This window comes from Euleptes europaea, chromosome 16, assembly GCF_029931775.1.
Source record: "Euleptes europaea isolate rEulEur1 chromosome 16, rEulEur1.hap1, whole genome shotgun sequence".
Taxonomy (NCBI): domain Eukaryota; kingdom Metazoa; phylum Chordata; class Lepidosauria; order Squamata; family Sphaerodactylidae; genus Euleptes; species Euleptes europaea.
Genome location: NC_079327.1, coordinates 35,693,502 through 35,715,366, shown reverse-complemented (window position 1 = coordinate 35,715,366; position 21,865 = coordinate 35,693,502). Strand labels below are relative to the sequence as shown.

General features: G+C 41.2%; 1 protein-coding gene across 2 annotated transcripts in view; it reads left to right on the top strand.

The window, feature by feature from the left end:
• HERC2 (HECT and RLD domain containing E3 ubiquitin protein ligase 2) overlaps positions 1-21,865 on the top strand; it is a 123,472-nt gene that overhangs the window by 40,388 nt on the left and 61,219 nt on the right. For both annotated transcript variants that reach the window (XM_056862057.1, XM_056862056.1), the window contains exons 26-50: positions 929-1,143; positions 3,360-3,492; positions 3,587-3,714; positions 3,834-4,029; positions 4,196-4,332; positions 4,976-5,149; positions 5,239-5,375; positions 5,750-5,901; positions 7,073-7,264; positions 7,789-7,976; positions 9,806-9,998; positions 11,854-12,036; positions 12,510-12,694; positions 13,713-13,860; positions 13,940-14,136; positions 14,387-14,617; positions 14,932-15,067; positions 15,623-15,766; positions 16,447-16,589; positions 17,455-17,722; positions 18,458-18,600; positions 18,756-18,854; positions 20,690-20,858; positions 20,944-21,069; positions 21,687-21,795. In XM_056862057.1, coding sequence (XP_056718035.1) covers positions 929-1,143; positions 3,360-3,492; positions 3,587-3,714; positions 3,834-4,029; positions 4,196-4,332; positions 4,976-5,149; positions 5,239-5,375; positions 5,750-5,901; positions 7,073-7,264; positions 7,789-7,976; positions 9,806-9,998; positions 11,854-12,036; positions 12,510-12,694; positions 13,713-13,860; positions 13,940-14,136; positions 14,387-14,617; positions 14,932-15,067; positions 15,623-15,766; positions 16,447-16,589; positions 17,455-17,722; positions 18,458-18,600; positions 18,756-18,854; positions 20,690-20,858; positions 20,944-21,069; positions 21,687-21,795 — 4,126 coding nt within the window. The remainder of the gene's footprint in view (positions 1-928; positions 1,144-3,359; positions 3,493-3,586; positions 3,715-3,833; positions 4,030-4,195; positions 4,333-4,975; positions 5,150-5,238; positions 5,376-5,749; positions 5,902-7,072; positions 7,265-7,788; positions 7,977-9,805; positions 9,999-11,853; positions 12,037-12,509; positions 12,695-13,712; positions 13,861-13,939; positions 14,137-14,386; positions 14,618-14,931; positions 15,068-15,622; positions 15,767-16,446; positions 16,590-17,454; positions 17,723-18,457; positions 18,601-18,755; positions 18,855-20,689; positions 20,859-20,943; positions 21,070-21,686; positions 21,796-21,865) is intronic.

Genomic DNA, 21,865 nt, shown 5'->3' with positions numbered 1-21,865 from the left:
ATTTCTGTGAGCAAATATGAAACTTTAGAACCGACCAAGTATGTTACAGCATACTCTGCATGTGCAGGGAACTCTGCATGTGCAGGGAAAATCACTGCAGGTTAAAGCAGTGAAGTGAAAACTGAGAAGCTGGGGTCAGTTAACCTTGAACAAGTTAAATTCTTCATGAAACCTTTTGGAATGATGATAGTTTTTGACCTTGAAAGCTAGTAATGCAGTTTGGCATAAAAATTTGCCATCCTAGGAAAATAATTCCCGTGTTGCATATATTTATGACACAAAAGCATCTTGTATGGAAAACCAAAGGAGTTATCCATGCATGAATGGTCAAGTGCAGGGCTGAATGAAAAATTAATAAAGGGATAGTCTTCTAAATGTGGGCTACACAGGAGTCCTTGGTAAGGGTAGTGGAGTGGGGGCTACAGCTTTACTTGTAGACTGCATGCTTTTTGTGAGGTCCAGGTTAAATCCTTGATATCTCCAAGTTAAAACAAAATAACCTTAGGTATTAGAGCTAAGAGAAATCCCTGCCCAAGAGTCTGGAGAGCTACTGCCATCATAATAGATTGTAGTGGTCTAGTTTAGGCCAGTGGTCTAACCCAGTGTAAAGCAGTGTATTAGGGTAATGTAAACTTAAAATAATTATTTTAAATAAGTTGAGATGAAAATTATGTTAGATGTTTTTAGCCTGTCTCTTCTGTAAAGGACTCAAGACGGGTACTGCCACAGATCTAATGGTCTCGGATGGACTTCTGTAAAAAAAATTGTGATGGTCTTCCATGCAACTTTGTTGAAGATACCCCATCATTTTTCAGTAGCCAAATGCCTTTTTAAACTGAGAACGGCATTGTCACCTATGTAGCAGGTTAGAATTGCTAAGAAGTATGACCAGATTTTCCATTCAGTGTACTTTTTTTTTTTTTTGTAGAATGGCTAAAGTCTTCTATTTTCTCTGGAGGCTTGCAAACTAGTCAAATACATTACAGTTACAATGAGGAAAAGGATGAAGACCACTGCAGTTGTCCTGGTAATACCACCCCTAATAAATCAAAGCTGTATTCTCATCGACTCACCCTGAGCGACCACTCACAACCGTTTCTGCAAGCTATAGCAGACAACAGTATCCAGGATCACACTGTGAAGGTAATATTAAGGACAGAGGCTGGCAGACGGGACTCTTCCCTTCCCTTGCTATGGCCGTGGCAACTTGTCTAAAAGGTGGTGTCATCAAGCCAGTGGGAATGTTGGCGTCTGAAAATACCTTGCGTTAGAGGAATCCATCAGATGATGATGGAGCACACTGGAGATGATCCCCAGACTGCTTTTCAGAGTCCAAAGTGGAATTGATTGCAGGATATCCTGGCTTCTTTTTTTTAATGTGGGCAAAGGGGGTATAGGATCTGCTTGTGTGTGTGTAAAGTGCCTTCAAGTTGCAGCTGACCTATGGCGACCCCTTTTGGGGTTTTCATGGCAAGAGACTAACAGAGGGGGTTTGCCAGTGCCTTCCTCTGCACAGCAATCCCTGGTATTCCTTGGTGGTCTCCCATCCAAAGACTAACCAGGGCTGACCCTGCTTAGCTTCTGAGATCTGACGAGATCAGGCTAGCCTGGGCCATCCAGGTCAGGGCAGGATCTGCTTACCCCCACAATAACAGGGGAACTAAAGAGTTCTATAGTCAGTTTCTCTACAAAAGTTGACTTCCAGTTAGAACTACTGTAGGCTTGTGCAAATCGATAAATCTGAACCGAAAATAAACCTGGGGGGGGGGGGGAAAGCCGAGGCCTAATAGGCAATTCTGGGGGAAAATACTGGAGAACAATACTGACTTTGATGGGCCGAGGGTCCGATTCAGTATGAGGCAGCTTCAACCGAATAAAATTGCAAACTTTGCAATGATTCTCTATGGAGGGGAGCAACCCCTTCCGGACCCCCAGACCCAATCTTCACCAAACTTCGGGGGTCGTGCAAGGAGAGTCCCTTCAATGGGGTTGAATTTTTTTCAGGAAACCCCCAAATAAGCCGAATTTCCATATTTACCGGTATGGGTATTTGGCTTATTTTGGGTTTACTGAAAAAAATTGGGCCCAATAAACCCAAACCCGAAATTTACCAATTTATTTTTTTTGCACACCCTTAGTTAGAACCTAAATTAATCAGCTATGTTCTTTAAGGAAGCTGTATAGTTTGCTGAGTGAGTGGTCTGATCTTTGGGAAGCCCTCCTGCTTGCCAGTGTAGATAGCTAAACCTGAGCAATGTAGAGAGCAGTGCTGTGAGTCAGATAGCTAAACCTGAGCAATGTAGAGAGCAGTGCTGTGAGTCAGGTAAGGGGTCGATCTCTGGGCTCTGCTCTTCTGTTTCTCCTCCAGGCATTTGTCAGTTCTTTTTCTGCCTGGCTGCTCCTTTTAGTTCTGGAAGCGCTGCTGGTTCTGGCCTGGTTCCATGCAATTTGCTGATCATGCAGCAGCAGGCTTGATTCATCCTCCTCATACCTTGGCTATGCCAAGCAATAGGCTAATGGCATCTGCTGCTGGTGTTTTTTTTTATGCACTGCTGGAAGGGCATAAAAAACATTGTTTGAGATTTTGAAGCATGCTGTTCATTTGGCTGCCGCTTCTGAAACAATTTTTCCTCTCTGCACTGTTGGGTGATTTTATCTACAATATAGAATTAGGCAACTTTCAAATAATATTCTGCTATAGTTAGCCTTATTCGTCAGACAATCATATTGTGGTCAACAATGAGTGAAAATAGGTAGGCTATATGTCAAGCTTTCAAGTGATTATTGTTAATTTCCCACAATTCAGTGCTTTTAGAATACTTCCAAGAAATACCAACCCCTGGGTCTCGGCCTGATGCTTAAGGTGCTGCAATCTATGTTATGCCCTGATTTTGATAATTTTAATATTGTTTTTAATTCTGCTGAGTTTTCTTTTATTATATTTATTACTGCCTGGGCAGTTGTTTTTATTATATAGTTATGGCCTTTGGCCTCTCACAATACATTTTACCTACCAACCTCTGGGGTAATACTCCAAAAGGTGAGTAAGGAAGTTAGTGGAAAGACAAGGAAATTTAGATTAGCTGGTCTAGAAGGGTGAAGGGTACTTAATAGGAAGGGGCTAAGAACTTTGCATAATATTGATTCCCCCCCCAAAAAATTATTTTATTGATTTATTTTCTTTTGTTTAAACTTTATTTGAAATTCCTGGTGCTGGCGCACTTGTTAAACAGTTACTTAGCCTGAAGTAACTGTAATTCTTAAATATTTCTTACATTTGTATAATTTTGTTTAAAACTGCAGTGCACGGATTATTAGGCTGTAATGATGTTCTTTTAAATGTACATATTTATGTTCAGGACTTCCTATGTCAAGTGGAGCGGTACTGCAAACAGTGTCATTTGACAACGCCGATTACATTCCCTCCAGAGCACCCGGTGGAAGAAGTAGGCCGTTTGTTGTTGTGTTGCTTGCTGAAGCATGAGGATTTAGGTATCTGTGGCACAAAATTATTTTTCAATTCTTAGCTTAATAGTATTAATATTTCCTATGACACTGTACTGATCTCTGTTTCCCCTTCCTAAAGGTCATATAGCGCTGTCTCTTGTTCATTCTGCTGTGCTGGGAGTTGACCAAGTTAAACACCGAACACTTCCAAAATCTGTAGCAGATGTATGTCGTGTTGTTTACCAAGCAAAATGTTCACTGATCAAGGTAAGTATCAAAAATGTACCTTGTTTCTTCAGCAGTGTTAGCCATTTCAATCCTCTCCCTTTCTCTGATCTTGATTGTTTCATGAATGACTTGTGACTTGTTTGCTCTATTACTTTAAGACTCACCAAGAACAAGGAAGGTCTTATAAAGAAGTCTGCGCTCCTGTGATTGAACGCTTGAGATTTCTCTTCAATGAATTGCGTCCAGCAGTATGCAACGACCTGTCCATTATGTCTAAGCTTAAAAGTCTAAGTTCTTTACCTCGATGGCGAAGAGTAGTTCAGAAGATAATTAGAGAGAGAAGAAAAAAGAGAGGTATAAAGATGTTTTAAAGCACATACCATATTTTCTTACAATAGCGTTGTGGTAGGATGCAGTGGATACTTGCTTCGTTCTCAAGCAAGAAGCCTGCAGCTCATTGAAACACTGTGTCAGAATTACTGGCATATTCAGCGATGCACTATTTTTCTCCCTCTGCTAGTTCCCAAAAAGTCTGAATCTTCCGATGTGGAAGAATCGAAAATTGGTAATGAGGAAAGTGATTTGGAGGAGCCCTGTGTCATACCCCACAGCCCTGTGACCATTGATAAAAGACCCTTACCAGTAAAATCACCTAAGGTAATGTATCTTGGTGCTGAATGTACATACACTTCACAGCAGTCCCTGCTCATCTAAAACATTTATGTGTGACAGGTGAATATCGAACAGTTCATATTATGATCGTTTTGGTATTCCTCTTAGGAGTGGGTTGGATATGCCGTATCTGAGGGACAGTGTGTGTGTTCACCTGGCTTCCCCTGATCTTCTACATAAGGGAGTGGGGGAATCATGTATGTGAGAATACTTATGGGAAACCCTTGTCACAAATTAGTGTGTATTTTGTATTTATGAGTGGCCTGCATGCACAACTTATTCTTTCATCATGTGAGGAAGATCTCAGGATATCGGTATGAACTGATCCTGGATGGCTTTACTTTTAGGTGCTGTAAAGGTAGCTTTTAAATGTGAATTTTGACCTTTCCCTGTCTGCAGCTAAAAATAATCATAGTACATGCTGGCCACTAAATTCTGATTAAATCAATAAAAAGATAGTGTTGGAGCTCGTAGAAGGTGAATTCTATGCAGCCCTTCTTAGGCCTTGGACCTTAAGGTACTAAAGGTTTATATGTAAAAGTACCAATATGGGGCAAACACTATATTCAGTCTGATAGGTTAGATGATTAATTTGAGTCTGAATATAAATATTCTTCTTATTTCCTAGGATAAGTGGCAACCACTGATCACTACAGTCACAGGTGTTCACAAATACAAATGGCTGAAACAAAATGTTCAAGGCTTATATCCCCAGTCTGCTCTTCTCAACACCATTGTGGAATTTGCTTTGAAAGAGGAGCCTGTGGATGTAGAAAAAATGAGGAAGTGTTTACTGAAGCAGGTAAAGCATGTCTGGTGTCAAGGGGGGGGAGCTTTACTTTTCATGGCACTGACATAGATATCACCATTTTAATCTCTGTTATCTTGCAGCTAGAAAGAGCAGAAGTTCGTTTAGAGGGGATAGATACAATCCTGAAGTTGGCAACCAAAAGCTTTTTACTGCCTTCTGTGCAATATGCTATGTTCTGTGGATGGCAGCGGCTTATTCCAGAAGGAAGCAACATAGGGTAACTTCCCCCTTCCTCTTCTTCAACCCTGGTGTGTGTTGTTTGCTTTTGCTGTGCAGTGCTGGCAAAGCACAAGGTCAAATGCAGAGGTTTCACAGTTAACACAAGGGGATGTGGTCTTCTGCTCTAGCAACTGGGGCAAAGCTCCTGTATGATGTAGGAGTGCAAAGCAAGGAAGGGGAAACTAAGGTCCTAGCATAGCATTTTATGTGCTGCAGGAGCATCTTATTAATTTTAGGGACTGCACCAAATTTGCACTATTATAATGAGGGTGGGTGGGGTGGGGAGATTGAGAAGCAGAATCCTTTGATTTGGAATCTGTTACTGGACTGTTATTTTTAAAACTCTGATATGTCTTTTTTAATTGACAAAAGGGAACCTCTAACAGATTGCTTAAAGGATGTTGATTTAATTCCACCCTTCAATCGTATGCTGCTGGAAGTTACCTTTGGAAAGTTGTATTCATGGGCTATTCAGAATGTTCGGAACATACTGATTGATGCTAACAGCAGGTTTAAAGAATTAGGTGAGTATCTTTACTGTTGACTCTGCTGTGTGTTAGTGAGGTGCAATCTATTGGAATTCCATTACGTTGCAGAAGTACTTTTATATTTGCACATCTTTGGCTGTGATCACCAAATTTAGCTTATAGGGTATCTGGTGTTTGGTACTTTGCAAGCTCATATCCAGCCGATTCTATAAGAGAGCTGATATGTGTGGATTTGCCTGTGCTCTTCCATATTGTTTCTGAGTTTTTCACTACTTATGAGGTGGATGAAGTGAGGCATAGAGAGGTAGAAGGAATTGTCATTCTGATGTGCATATCCTGAGTGGTGTCAGTGGCTTTGACTAATAATCAGTTGGGTTGTGGATAAGATTTGGCTTGCTATCATGGTTGGTTACTGACCATAAGTCAAGATAAATATCTTTAAAAAAAAAAAAACCCAGCAAGCTTAATTTAGTTGAAGTGCTTTTAGGTGAATCTGTTTCTTCCCTAGCGATTACATGGGAAACATCTGAAAGCAGTAGGAAAAAGTACCAACTGACAAGTAAACATTGGTCATCTAAATAGGCAGGAGATAAGTGTGTAATATTTAGATGCTTAGGGCTGTTTAGCTTGGAAAGAAGGCAGCTAAGGGGTGACATGATAGAGGTCTATAAAATTATGCATGGTTTGGAGAGAGTGGACAGGGAGAAGTTTTTCTCCCTCTTCCATAATACTAGAACGCAAGGTCATCTGTTGAAGCTGGAGGGTGACAGATTCAAAACAGATAAAATAAAGTCTTTTTTCACACAACACATAGTTAAATTGTGAAACTCCCTGCCCCGGGATGTGGTGATGGCTGCCAACTTGGAAGGCTTTAAGAGGGGAGTGGACATATTCATGGAGGAAAGGGATATTCATGGCTATTAGTTAAAATGGATACTAGTCATGCTGCATGCCTATTTTCTCTAGTATCAGAGGAGCATGCCTACTATCTTGGGTGCTGTGGAACGCAGGCAGGATGGTGCTGCTGCAGTCATCTTGTTTGTGGCTTCCTAGAGGCACCTGGTTGGCCACTGTGTGAACAGACTGCTGGACTTGATGGGCCTTGGTCTGATCCAGTAGGGCCTTTCTTATGTTCTAGAAGGCTTGAGCTGATAGACAGCCGCTTGATTATATTTGTTAAAAGCTATTCTCTTCCCACCATCCCCAGGGATCCAGCCTGTTCCTCTGCAGACCATTACCAATGAGAATCCTGCAGGACCAAGTCTTGGGACCATTCCTCAAGCACGTTTCTTACTGGTCATGTTCAACATGTTAACCTTACAGCATGGCGCAAACACCTTGAACCTTCTTCTCAACTCTGGCATGTTGGCATTGACACAAACCACATTGCGGCTGATAGGTAAGGTTGCTGCTCTTGCAAGTTTATCTTGTCTTTCATTTCACTGGTTGGTTGAAGACTTCAGAATGCTTTGTACATGCTTCTTCTGACAGTTTTATTTTTTTGAACAAAACAAGCATATACATATCCTTGTAGAGATTTTACAGAAATACTAATCTAAATGCTTGCAAAACTAAAACCAGTTGAAGCAGGTGGTTCTTATGGACATTTCATTGACAGAAGTGGGAAGAGGGGGGCTCTTGTGTGATATCCCTCTTGTTGCAGTCTGACATGTCGGAGGAAGGGTGGGGTATAAAATGAATGAAATAAAATAACCAGTGTTGCTTCATTATATGGTTGCTTTCTGTTTGAGGGTCCCTGTTCCCTGACAATGCTTTTTTAAAGGATAACCTACTTTGTTAATTCTAGTGTATGTAAATTCTTCATTTTTTCAGTGTTGTATATATGTTGTACATATTTTACAATATTGTACTAGCTTATCTGTTATCGGCATCAGCATTTCAGTATATCTTTTATTGAATCAGGGCCTAGTTCAGACAACATTGAAGACGACATGCTTGCTTCGTCCCGTGGTGCTTCTGCTACAGTCCTAGAAGAGTCAAGGAAGGAGATCACTCCAGTTCAGCTCCCTGTATCGGGGCCGGAACTGGCAGCCATGATGAAGATTGGCACCAGAGTAATGAGAGGCGTAGATTGGAAGTGGGGTGATCAGGTACTCCCTGTTTTGTTTTTCATCCTTGGAACTCAAGGCAAAGTATGTTGGGTTCCCTAGACAGTCTTCCATCCAGGCATTGACCAGACTCAGACCTGCTTAGCTTCAGCAAAGTTGCTAGGTCATGTTGTGATGGACAGCTGCTCTCCAAAGAGTTGTTCCGGTCATAGAATCCCCCCTGATTGACAGGGAGTTTGAATAGAATTCTGAAAGTGGAACTCTTACGGTTAAGAACTGAAAGCTGATTGGGAGAGAAGTGAACAGATAGAGCTTGGAAACAGCTGTGCAAGCTGTAAGCTGTCTGGTTTAGGGTTTCTCCTCAGGAGTCAAAAGGAACACACAATCAGGACAGGATCCATAACCAGTTATATAAGGAAAATACCTCTAAGATTTATCGAGTGATTCCTCAGAGTTTAATGGGAGATAGCTCTGGTGAAATGAGTGATCCCAGGCCAGTTTAAGAGAGAAACTGGGGAAGTGTTTTAATGTTCTGTTATTCTGTTACAATCTACGTTTCCTGTTGTGAAGAATTGCTAACCTCATCTTTAAATTCCCACAGAAAGAGGTAAATAAAACAATTTTTGTGTTGTATTTCAAAAATCCCTTTGAGTGCCAAATATTTCTGACCATCGTATTATTCAAAATAACCTCCTCTGTCATACATGTGCTTTGGCCCTGCTTGGGGTGTGTCTGCCATCTGCAGCTAGATGGATGGTGACCCGAGAAAGGGCTTTCTCGGTTGTGGCACCAAAACTTTGGAACTCCCTCACCAGAGAGATTAGTCTGTTTCCCTCTATCAGTGCCTTCCACCAGTAGGTGAAGCCTTTTTTGTTTTATTTGGCATACCCTCAATAACAGTTATTGGCCTCCACCCATTGAGAGTGTTATGATGTAATAACGAAGCCCCTAAGTCAGGGGTCGGCAAACTCATTAGTCAAAAGAGCCAGATATCAACAGTACAACAATTGAGATTTCTTTTGAGAGCCAAATTTCTTAAACTTAAACTATATAGGTAGGTACACTGTTTATTAACTTAATAAACTTTAATTAAAGTTTTAAGTCTTAATTAAACTATAGGTACACTGAATAAAACTTGATATCATACTTAATAGTGATCTTATTTATTGATAAAAATTAAATTGTAAGTCCCTGCCATTTCCCCCTCACCGTTCGGAGTCCTCGTCTGGAGGCCTGGTCTACCGCCATAAAAGCCTATTGGTAGACCTGGCCTCCGGCTGAGTCCCATTGGGAGGCCAGGTCTACCCATTGGCTTTCTTGGCAGTAGACCTGGCCTCTGGAGGCCCATAGAAGCCAATTGGTAGACCTGGCCTCTGAAGGGGGACTTTTTCCCCTCCTCGGAGTCCAGGTGTACCTCCAAGAAAGCCAGTGGGTAGACCTGGAGGTCTACCAAAGGAAGCCCGCCCCGCTTAACAGCTTATAGGCGGGTGGGGCAGGCCAGGAACCGCCGAGCCGCCCACCCAGCGATCGCGCGGCTAGAGGGGAGGGGAGGCTTTAGCCTCCCAACCATTGAGGGCAAGGGAAAGGGGGACCCGGCCATTCTCCACAGTGTGTGGGGGGAGAGACAGCGCGCCCGCTCGCCTGCTGTCTCGCGCTCGCTTTCCTGCTCTCTCTCTCTCTCTCAGGCGTGCCGGCTCCGCAGCCCAGCTGCTGGCGCGAGCGGGCACGAGAGCTTGGGCTCCGAACCAAGTTTGGAGAGCCGCACTCAATGGGCCAAAAAGCCGCATGCGGCTCGCAAGCCGCGGTTTGCTGACCCCTGCCCTAAGTCATTGCTTTACTTCTTTTGATTATTGACTTGATGTGCTCTTCAGGACGGACCACCTCCCGGCTTGGGTCGTGTGATTGGAGAATTGGGCGAAGATGGCTGGATAAGAGTGCAGTGGGACACTGGTAGCACCAATTCCTACCGAATGGGAAAAGAGGGGAAGTATGACCTCAAGCTGGCTGAACCACCACCTGCTTCTCAGCCTGCAACAGAAGACTCGGACACAGAGGATGATTCTGGTAAGCCAGTTCCATGTTGAACGTGGGGAAAGTCTTTGCCTGTGGCTGATCAAATTGTACATTGTTCTCTCCCCCACCAAAAAAGTAATAAGCCCAAATTATTAAGTGGAAAATGTATGGGATGACAACAGCTGTGTTATCCAGCATGCAGTTAAGCAGCACTCCTGACTGCTGCCTTCTCTTGCTTGAGAGCAGATGAGAGAAGAGTGGGCTGTAGATCCTAGCCATGAGCATTGCCAGCTTGCACTGCTGCTGAGTAATTGACACCCATGATTAAGAGTTGGCCTGTTCCTACTCCACTTGCTCTCCTTTGAGAGAAGGCAGTGAATGCTCTTAGGCTTATTGTCGAAGGCTTTCACGGTCAGAGTTCATTGGTTCTTGTAGGTTATCCGGGCTGTGTAACCGTGGTCTTGGAATTCCAAGAACCAAAGCTCTTAGGCTTGTTCTGCTGCCGAGGGAGTGGCGCACATTGATGGGAGCTGGCTGAGAAATGCTCCTTGTTCCTCCTCCACTTGCTGTTGGGGGAGATCCTGTAGAGGAGAGGCAGAGAGTGCTTGTCAGCCATGGGCACCACCAACTTGGCCATAGCACACCATAGCCAAAAAGGGACCTTGCTGCTCCACTGCTTGCTGTTGCACGAAAGCAGATGGAGGAGGAGGAGCAAGGAGCAGACTTTGGCCATAGACCCCACCTGCTCGCACTGCTTCTGAGTGGGTCCCCATGGCGGGAAGCCAGCAGGGATGCCTGGCCTGCTCTTTCTCCACCTTCTGTCATGGGAGGGTGAACTGCAGAAGAGCAGGCAGAGTGTCCCACTTGGTCCAGCCGTGGCTGCTGCTTACTCAGCACTGCTGGGTTGTAAAACTTGGTTAACCGGCATATTGGCTTAGCTGGCAACCCCAGTTCCCTGCAGGTAAGGAAACTTTTTGCTATATTAAATTTTTTAAACTATAGTTATTCCTGGAATAGATCTTTGTACTTTTAAAATGAATCTTAAGAAGCAAAAGATACAGAAAGGCTGGCAACCTCAGCATTTTCAATCATGATAGATAAATCCATGTATTTCTGAAATCTTACTGTTAATGAGGGAAATAGGTCTATGTGCTGCATCACCCTCAGAGGCCAAATGTTGTTACCTTTATTTCTGTCTTCTCGTCTGTTGTAATCACTTTTATCCAGTAACTCTTAGTCTAGCAATAATGTCCTGTTGGTTAAACATCTCATTTCAAAGTGAGTTTCAGATTGTCACATTTTCATAGGCATTTGATTTCTTCATTTTTACTTAGTAGGTAAATGCTTGAGTGAAGCTCAGATATTTTCCCCCTTAAAATTGCAAGAACATTATAATAGTTTGTGTTCCTTTAGATTAGAGATCCCAAATTTTGGGGGGTGTAACCTTTTGAGAGTCAAAGCTCCTTTTGTCTGACAAAGGGAACAATGACTCTCGAAAGCTTATTGGCTGAAAATCTTGTTGGCCTCTAAGGTGCTACTGGACTCAAATCTAGCTTTTCTACTGCAGACCGAAACAGCTACCCTCTGAAACTGCTTTCCTTTAGTCAACACCACTACTGGTATGGGCACATGAATGGTTTGTGGCATAACGCTGTCCTTCACTGTACTATTCTGAAGCTGTGGAAAGTTCACCTGAAATTAAACAAAATAAAATTGGGTATTCCCACTTTTTAGTTGACTGGCTCATTCAGTATTGAAGAAATTCTGGGATGTCTTCATTCCAGATGTAAAATTGGCTACAACCGTAAAAGATATATTAGTATGACTGTAAAAATAATTTACAAAGTGAGTTAATCAGCAACGTACTTAACATTCCTGCTGTCATTCATTTTGACTTTTGCATCAGAAGGAGAACAAGTTGAGAGAAATCTCCACCCTACTTCCATGATGCTGACAAGCACAGTGAATCTGCTGCAGACTCTCTGCCTTTCTGCTGGAGTCCATGCTGAAGTCATGCAGAACGAAGCTACCAGAACTCTGTGTGGGCTTCTCCGCATGCTGGTAGAGAGCGGAACTATCGATAAATCAAGTAAGTACTTTTGCCACCTGGATCTAATGCCTTATTGTAATATCAATAAGGCACTTTCTGGCTTTTTGAAATTTAAATGATCGATGTCATTTTGTGGCTGCCATTATATATTTTGGGAGCATTGAACTGAGTGTCCCTTTAATGGAGCAAACAAGTGTTCATGTAACGGGTTCTCCGCTACTTCACTTTCATAAACTTTTCCCCTTAAAGACTTTATAGTTTATTGTTATGGTTGGCTAAAGAGATGATACTATAAAGTATAGTATCTAATTCTGTAGAGGAATACAGCAAGCAACGCAATGATTAAGGATCATTTTATTGGGACTAGTTTTCTTAAGCATTATTTTATTTAAAAATGTTCTTAATGTACAAATTTGATAATGCTGGCCAGAGCATTTAAAAAGTAATTTCTTTATTATTGTTATTATTGTTATTGGTGTTATTGTTGTAGTTATTTATTTATTTATTTCTAGCCTCCTTGCCGAATACTTTGGTTAATAAAGAACAGCACAGGATCTGGTGTACCTTGGGATTCATCCGAAGTATAGCACTCATGCCTCAGATGTGCAGCACTCTTAGTACATCACAGTGGATAACTCTACTAATGAAAATTGTCGAAGGACACGAATCATTCACTGCAGCGTCTCTACAGCGACAGGTAGTGCATTACTTTGCTAGAGGTACCCATTGAAGCTTTAAGTTATAGCTGAACTGCATCATATTTTTAAAGCCCCAGTTCTTGCGTGCTAATTTAAAATAATTACTGTCACTTTTCAGTTAGGAAAAAAACAGTTATCCAAAACAGGTTTTAAGATACTGTAAGATACTGATGGATAATATTGGAACATATATTGGAACCGAGTATTGAAACATATCTCGACTGTACAATGTTTAACCTACTGTCATATTTTTATTTTGTTGTTTTTGTTTTATAAAATAAACTTAAAATAAAGAGTGAAAAAAATCAAATACAAACAATAAAAGAAAAAATCAGAACAGCATCAACTGATAAACTGATGCCGGCCAGTGGACTGACAAAAGCATTCAAGGCCCATCTTCAGTTTGATTCACAGTCAGACCTCTTAAGAAGCAGGATGACTTTGATGGTGCTGCATTTAACCCAAATATTAAAAATTGGAAGTTGAGAAATATGGCTTATTGGGCCATATTTTGGTGGCATTGACCTGAGCTGAAAAAACCACATTACTGGTTCTGCATGCCCAAAGGTGGCTTGACGTTGCCTCAGTAGCATCCTCGGTGTTGTTGTGGCAAATGTCTCCTGAAACTCAGGAAAGTTTGGAAATCAGTTTTGGCAGAACATGGCAAGTCTGCCATTGAAAGATAAAAAGTCAAAAATTCCACTGGTAAAGTGGTTTTTTAGATCCTTGCCATTATGCTGCTTCTACCAAACCAAACTTGTGTGCATACAGCACTCTGGCTCTTCCAGATATGAGCTGTAAAATGCTACAATTAAACCTCACAACTTACACAACCCCCTTTCCTTCCTCAAAATTATCTTGATACCTTGTGAGGAACAGGGGCTTAGTTTTTTTTAAGAGGACCATTACAGGCCATTTTAGTAAACTTATTTAATCTACTATGTAATACAGTGTCTTTATTCTTAGCTGATTGGCATTTTCCCAGAGTGTGTCTCTGTTCCTCCTCTCCTCCTTTAGATCCTTGCAGTGCACCTTCTACAAGCAGTACTTCCCTCCTGGGATAAAACTGAAAGATCGAGGGATATGAAATTTCTTGTGGAAAAATTGTTCGGTTTCCTGGGAAGCCTTCTTACTACTTGCTCTTCAGATATCCCTCTGCTCAGAGGTAAAAGATAATTTTATTCTTTCTCTTCAGTATTGTTAATGTTCAAGCTTTTCATTCTTGTTTTCTTTCTTTTTGTCAGAATCTACTCTGAGGAGGAGGAAAGCCAGGCCTCAGGCCTCTCTTACTGCAACCCACAGCAGTACCCTGGCTGAAGAGATAGTGGCACTGCTGAGGACATTGCATTCACTGAGCCAATGGAATGGCCTCATAAACAAGTACATCAACTCTCAGCTAACCTCCATCACCTACATCTTTGCAGGAAAACAGTCAGAAGGGGTAGTTCCCGCATTTTCAAAATAATCTAATTTTTTAAAACAAAATAACTTAACTAAATTTTGCTTTTATTTAACGTATTATGGATCCTTTCTGTAAAATAATTGTGCTGCTTTCTTTAATGTTAAATTGGATTTAACATAAAATTTGCTCATTGCTTATCAAATTGTATAAAGAAAAATTGTGCTCATGTATATGACAATGGAAATTCCAGACTACAGTTAACTGTACTGTTCTCCTTTCTTACTACTAGGCTGTTTTGGAAGACTTCTTTCCAGACTCTGAGAATCCAGAAGTGGGAGGTCTAATGGCTGTCCTGGCAGTGATTGGTGGAATAGACAGTCGCTTGCGGTTAGGTGGCCAAGTAGTTCACGATGAATTTGGAGAAGGCACCGTGACAAGAATCACCCCAAAGGGGAAAATCACAGTGCAGTTTTATGACATGCGAACATGTAGAATCTGCCCCCTCAGTCAGCTTAAACCAGTAAGAGTGCATTTTGTGTATTAAAGAAATTTTCCCCTGCTTGATGTAAAAGTATGTGTGAGCCCTGATTTTTTTTCTTACAATGCCAATCTTCTACAAATTAAACCCATTAATCGTAACTGGAGAGAAGAATCTCATCTTCAGTGTTTGCTTCCACCTGCTGTCTGTGCCTCTTTTCAACTTGATGCTTATGCTTTTGTAAATTTCTGGAAATGGAAGAGGTGGTTTCCTGGTTGTGAAAGCGAAGAAAGAAAAACAATTCACTTCCTAAGCAAAAGAAACCAAAATGTAAATAAATGTTATTTTCTTTCTAGCTTCCTGTGATTCCTTTTAATGTGAATAACTTGCCATTCACTGAACCCATGCTTTCTGTCTGGGCTCAGCTGGTAAACTTGGCTGGAAGTAAAGTCGAAAAACATGGGATGAAATCTCCCAGTCAAGGTCTTTCAGGTACGTCTTTCTCAAATTGTACTCAGTTTCAGAGGGTGCCTCTCTTGGTCTGCAATAGAAGAGCTGGATTCAAATCAGATTCATCAGTATCTGACAAAGAGAGCCTTGACTCTCAACATCTTGTGCTCCAAAATTTTTGTTGGTATCTAAGGTGCTATTGGACTCACCTAGCTCAAATTGTGCTGTTTATTCTAAAATGATTCTGCCATTAAACAGTTATTCATAAGATGAGCTGATTTGAACAATGATGCTTCCTTAGCTTTCATTAGAACATTGTAGTTAATTTTTCAGTTAATGAAGTCTTCGGTTAGGTTATGTTGGACAGTGCAAATGAAAGAAAAAATACATTGTTCTGATGAAAGTATGAAGTGTATGCTCTGGCTCAAAAGGTGGAAACAATAAAAGTACCGTTTGTGCTTGTCTTTTTCATCTTTCTGTTTTCGGGCTTTCTTTAAAGCCCTTTGACTATGTACTAAAATGTATTGAGTATCTGATGGTAAACTATAAGTGGATGCTGTTTGTTGTACTTATATACCTATACTATGTCTTGAACAGGGCAAATAGATTTGGATCTGCTAAGATGCCAACAGTTAAAATTGTACATACTAAAAGCAGGTCGAGCTCTGCTTTCTCACCAGGATAAATTAAGACAAATCTTATCTCAACCCGCAGTGCAAGAGACTGGCTCAGTTCCTACAGGTAATATTTTTGTGGCAAGACTAATAGAGTTTTCAGCTTTTATTATATGGTTGAAATGGGCAGATTAATGGAAAATGAAATTTCTCATTGAAAAGGAAGAAAAAAGATGAATGGGTAAGGGCCCAGATCCCTCCTTTCTCTTCAGTCAGAATAGTAGCTTGACTATGTAGAATGTACTTAATCATTGTCATCTCAAGCAAATAATTGCTGTTCTGTTAGGGTTTCCATACCCCCACCAGGGGATCCCCTAATTTGGGCCCCCTCCCCAGGCACCATTCAACCACCTTGCATGGGACTTACCAGTGTCAAACTGAGGCCTAGTTCCATGTCATCACCGGTAGTGAGATTATCATGTCACTGACAACATAGGGACGCTCTGGTATTCGGGCAAAAACTCTATGGTAGAAGCCATTTTTACCATAGAGTTTTTAACCAAATGTTATCACATCACTGATGACATGGGGACACTCGTGTCACTTCCAGTGAGCTCTGGAAGTGACATCGACACATCACTGATGACCTGGGGGCTAGACATCAGTTCACCGCTGATAAGTTTCCTCCACTGGTTGCCTGGCAACCCTATGTACATGAATAAATGCACACTGATAACTTGAAAGGTTTTTGTTTCCCCTTTCTGTATGGTGGTCTGTGTAACTAACATCCATTTTTATTGGCTTAAGATGATGGTGCAGTAGCATCACCTGATATAGGAGACATGTCTCCAGAAGGACCTCAGCCTCCCATGATCCTCTTACAACAGTTATTAACAGCAGCAACACAGCCGTCACCTGTGAAAGCGATTTTTGATAAGCAAGAGCTAGAGGTAAATAGCTTACATTTATTCCCTTTAATTCCTATTGTTATTCTGTTCATGTAAATAAATTGTATTGTTTTTGGGTGGTTTCATTCTTTGCTTGGAAGTTTGAATCTTTGGAAACTATTCGATAATTTCTAGTTCTGTGCATAGATTACAGGGAAGGTGTTTTGTACTGAGAATGAAATCTCTTCAAGCGAGCTTCGTAGAAGACATCTTTTTAATCATTAGAGGTTTGAACTGCAAGCAGAGCTTGGGTTGTAGATTTCCCACCTCCCTCTGCTGTATCATTCCTCTTCATTTCCTGAAAAGTTGCTCCTGATATTTGGGGGATCATCAGGCACGGTGTAGGACATAGTGAGAGGGACTGAAGCTGGAAGAGTGATACATGAAAATAGTTGACTATCCTTTGTGCAAAAGAATTGATTTCTGCTCACAAAGGGATGGGGTTTCATTGGAACATATATGTATTAAAACACTGCATATTGAAGATCGCTCGTCCCTACTGCTAAGAATTCTTGAGTGTACATAAGACATCAAATGGGTTTGTTTTTGAAGAGCTGTTTGGCATTATAGTCTACAGGCTATAAATGGGCACACTATTTTCTGTACTTGATACCTTATTTATCTTAGTATGTTGTTGAGAAAGAAGTTGTCACAGATTTAAACAAATTTTATGGAGAAAATGCTGAAATTGAACATGTAATTAATCTAGATATTTGTATTTCTCCTTAGGGCACTAATTTTGCATTTTGCTTTGTGGATATTCTTATCCAGACATTAGCTGATATGTAGTTTAAATATAAAGTTCTAGACATGTTGCATTCTAAACTTATTTCTGTTACATAGAAGGTGTCTGCCTGTCTTTCCATAGGCTGCTGCATTGGCTGTGTGTCAGTATCTGGCTGTAGAGTCTGCACATCCTTCAACTCCAATATTTGAAGAGTGTAGCTCCAGTGAAGCTACTACCCCTATTACAGTACAGCATATTAAACCTGCAAAAGTGAAGAAACATAAAGCGTCCCCTATTCCACCACTTCCAATTGTAGTACAGCTTATGGAAATGGGATTCCCGAGGAAGAACATTGAGTTTGCACTTAAATCGCTTTCAGGAACTTCTGGAAGTGCTTCTGGGTTACCAGGTATTGCATATTTCAGTGCCAACAGTCTGCTGCTAAACAAAGAACTGATGGAATTCCTGGGTACTTGACAGCCTTAGTTGAAGAATAGAGTAGTAGTATACATGAGGACAGTATTGAAGCTATGATGGTTCTGTGTAGTTCTCATAAGATTTGGAGGAGATGTGGTGTCTTGGTTTTTAGAGGAGCCTCCCACCTTCAGGATACAGAGTGGTCTCGGGAATAAAAGGGTTTTAAATCCAAGATTTCCAGAATAAGGTCCTGTGTAGAGGGAAGAGAAGAAAATGTGAGTTGAAGATCATTCTAATATGCTTAACGTATAGAAATGCTTGAGGTACAGAAAAGTAAAACAAAGTGTGGGAGCAGAGAAGATTTCTCGGAGCTCTGCTTCCATCATACTCCTTGACAGTGCACGATAATTGAAGGCTAACAGTGCAGTCCCAATGAGTTACTCCAGTCTAAGCCCATTGAAATGAATGGGCTTAGACTGGAGCGACTCTCCTTAGGATTGCACTGTAAGTGGAGTTTTGAGGTGTGGAATTAAGCAGAAGCTGTGTAGTGAAGTGGGATTCAAGATTGTTGGTGTGCCAGTGGCTTTTTAACACCCAGAGGGTGAATTGAAGCACCCAGGGCCAATGGTGGATGAACAAGATTCACAAAAGGGAAATATGACCTCTGTTGCTAATCTGTCAAAATGGTAATTTTGTTGATAACCATGTTTGCCATGTTCTTTTCTAGGGGTGGAAGCCTTGGTGGGCTGGCTTTTGGATCACCCTGATGTTCAAATTACTGACCTCTCAGATGCTGACACAGTATCTGATGAATATTCAGATGAAGAGGTAGTGGAAGATGTGGAAGAAGCAGAAGCTGCATATCCTGTGGTAGGTACTGAAGATGTCTTATACATTGCTTTAAACCAAAAACCCTGTATAGCCAATATTTTTTTTTTTACCTTGGGTCAGCAAAGCTCTTCTATACATTTAATGCTGATAGTGGAGAGATCATGATTACAGAAGGTTTTTTTCCCCCCTTGCAGTCCACCGGTGCTGTTGTAACAGAAAGCCAGACTTACAAGAAACGAGCTGATTTTTTAAGTAATGACGATTATGCTGTGTATGTGCGAGAAAACATTCAGGTAAGGTTGGCTGTGAAGCCTGCATTGAATGGTGCTGTTTCCTGTTTGCACTGGATGTTGCTGTTGGAGTAGAAATACGGTCAAGGGGTACATGTGCGACAGTAGCTCAATAAATTGCTTTGAAAACTGTCAAGATAGAAGCCCGTTCCTCCACGCTTGCTGTTGCATTTCGTTGCCACTTTGTTTAGTGCAGGCTTTGGTTGTCATGGGTATCATTGATTGTCCTTGTTTCATGGTGAGATCAGGGAGCTGCTTCCTTCTGCTGCAGTCTGTGTTGTTACTCTGGATTTGAAGGCAGTCAGTGTAGGCTTCACCTCGACTACACACGTTGTGCTTTATTTGGGCATCAAATGTTAACCTTTATTGAAATGAGCATAAGTAAAAAGTAGTCATGCTCTTGGTGCTTGTGAAAATGAGTTTGTTTAAATATGACAAGACTGAAGTATAACCAGGTTCTGGTTTTATTGGGGAGGAATTCCCCTCTCCCCAGAGTTAGAAGTGAATTTTGCACATTTTGCCCTTTATCATGTGATTCGTTCACACATGAAAGCCATATTGGGCTGACTGCCACAGTGCTTCAGCTGTATAAAGATCCTGCATTTGGTGAGGGCCCCATGGATAGAATCCCACACATGACCTTTGCATATTCTTTGCCACAATTTATAGGGAGTAATGATTGTGTAGATTATTGTATTTTACTTGCACGGACCAAGTTCCCAAATTGTGTCCTATAGGTGGACGTTTGTGGGCATTATGGGCTTGATCCAGTGCCCTCACTGGGTATATCTTGTTGGAGCCTTGATTGCTTCACTAAACTGTTCCTGGAGTCATTCTTGTGTATGTCAGATATGAAGCAGTTTCTATTCTTCCTGTGACTTCCTTTAATATAGTTCCATTTTAGTGGGTCTGTATGTGTTTGGGAGGCACAGGAGCTAGTTTTAAATGTGTAGTGTAGCTGTGAGTATTAGGCAGCTCTGCTACAGTAAGGCAGGGGGCCAGCCCAGAGTGCTCTTTGATTCCAGTCCTATGACATGAATAATGGGAATAATTGCTTTCTTTATACATTCAGTGTTTTTGTGGTAGTCCTCCCTCCTAATACAGTGATATCATCCATGTGTCAGATTAATTCTTCTGCATTCCTGCTTTGACACCTGCACTTGCACCTGTTACACAGATGCGCCTGTTCTTTTTTCTTTTTCTTTTTGGAAGGCAGCGAATAATTTAGATTTTCTCCCTCCACTATGTTTATTTACAAGATGTGACAGAACAGTGCAATGGTCAAACGTTGATTTTTCCTTTGCAGAATCCAATCTTTTCAGGGCCCAAAATATTCTGCTCAGACAACCATGCTATAAGTTTATTAGCCAGGTGTCTGGAATAAAGTTTCCCTACAACAGAAAGAAGGCAGATAGGTCGATAGTTAACAAATAGGTAACAATCACCTCTCTTAAATAATGGGACAAGTATTACGTTAGTCCAGGAATCTGGCATTATTCCATTTTTATCTATTATCGTGAGCAGTGCAGCCAGAGAATCGGCCCACCCATCCGGGAAGGCTTTAAGTAACTCTTCTGGGATTGCATCGGGTCCCCGAGCTTTCCTAGATTTTAATTGGGCAATAAGAGATCTAACACATATGCGCCTGTTCTATCGATGGGTATATGCCAAATTCACAGCTGCACTTTTGACAAATGTATTATCCAGTGATGGCGAGTTCTCCTAACCAGTAGTGATCTTTTGTAAAGGAAGCCCAACTTATCACAAATAGCTGTTTTCTTGCATCCTCCTTTGTTGAAGCTTCAAGTATGCTGAAAACGATTCTTTCCTCCCTTTAGGTGGGGATGATGGTTAGGTGCTGCAGGACTTACGAGGAGGTTTGTGAGGGCGACGTGGGCAAAGTTATTAAGTTGGATCGCGACGGGCTGCATGACCTCAACGTTCAGTGCGACTGGCAGCAGAAAGGTGGCACGTACTGGGTTAGATACATCCATGTCGAGCTTATAGGTGAGTTGAGGATTTAATTGTTGTAATGATATATACCGCATATTCAGAATCCAAGCACATTAATGCAATTCCTGTTTATTTTTAGGGTTTCCACCACAGAGTTCTCCTTCGCACATCAAGATTGGTGATAAAGTGCGTGTAAAAACTTCTGTAACCACTCCCAAGTACAAATGGGGATCCGTTACCCACAGGAGTGTGGGAGTTGTAAAAGGTAATTATTGAAAGAAAATGTTGGTGGGATCGAAGGTACGCAAGGATGAGTTTTGCCATTCTGTTGAGCAGTAGTTTTGAAGAAGTGAATGACAGTTGCTATATAATTATTTACTTCACATTCTCCCTCATACTTTCAGTATATCTGAACAAGATATCTTTTTTCAGAATAACCATAGAAAAGTGCTTTGTTGTGTTAGAGCATCAACAATTAATGTGACCACCACTCTGGAGAAATCCTCCACCCAGTTATTTTAACCTCCCAAATGTACAGTGGAGGGGTGAGTTGATTTTGCTGGGAGCTTTCAAACAATCCCCGTTACGTATTTTGGATGGTGCAGTTAAATTGGGTGTAATGTCTGCCTCAGGTTTTATTTCAAAGAGGACTTGATTATAGTTAGGTGTTTTCATGTTAAATATGTGCAAATTAAAAACATTAGTGCTAAATTTCTGTGCTTCTTGCACATCAATTAAACTCTTGCACACATGTACGAGTAATTGCCATTGCAATTACCCAGTTGAAAAACCATGTACCAAATACCAGTATCTCAAAATAATTCTGTTGTGCTTGTATTTCCTCTTTGGAGTTAATTGCAATTTTCATACATTTTTTCACAGCCTTTAGTGCCAATGGTAAGGATGTCATCGTTGATTTTCCTCAGCAGTCTCACTGGACAGGGCTATTGTCAGAAATGGAACTGGTTCCCAGTATTCATCCAGGGGTTACGTAAGTTTTTTAAAACATTCGTGTAGACATTTCCCCTGCTTTAATAAATATATATAATATAAAACTTTGC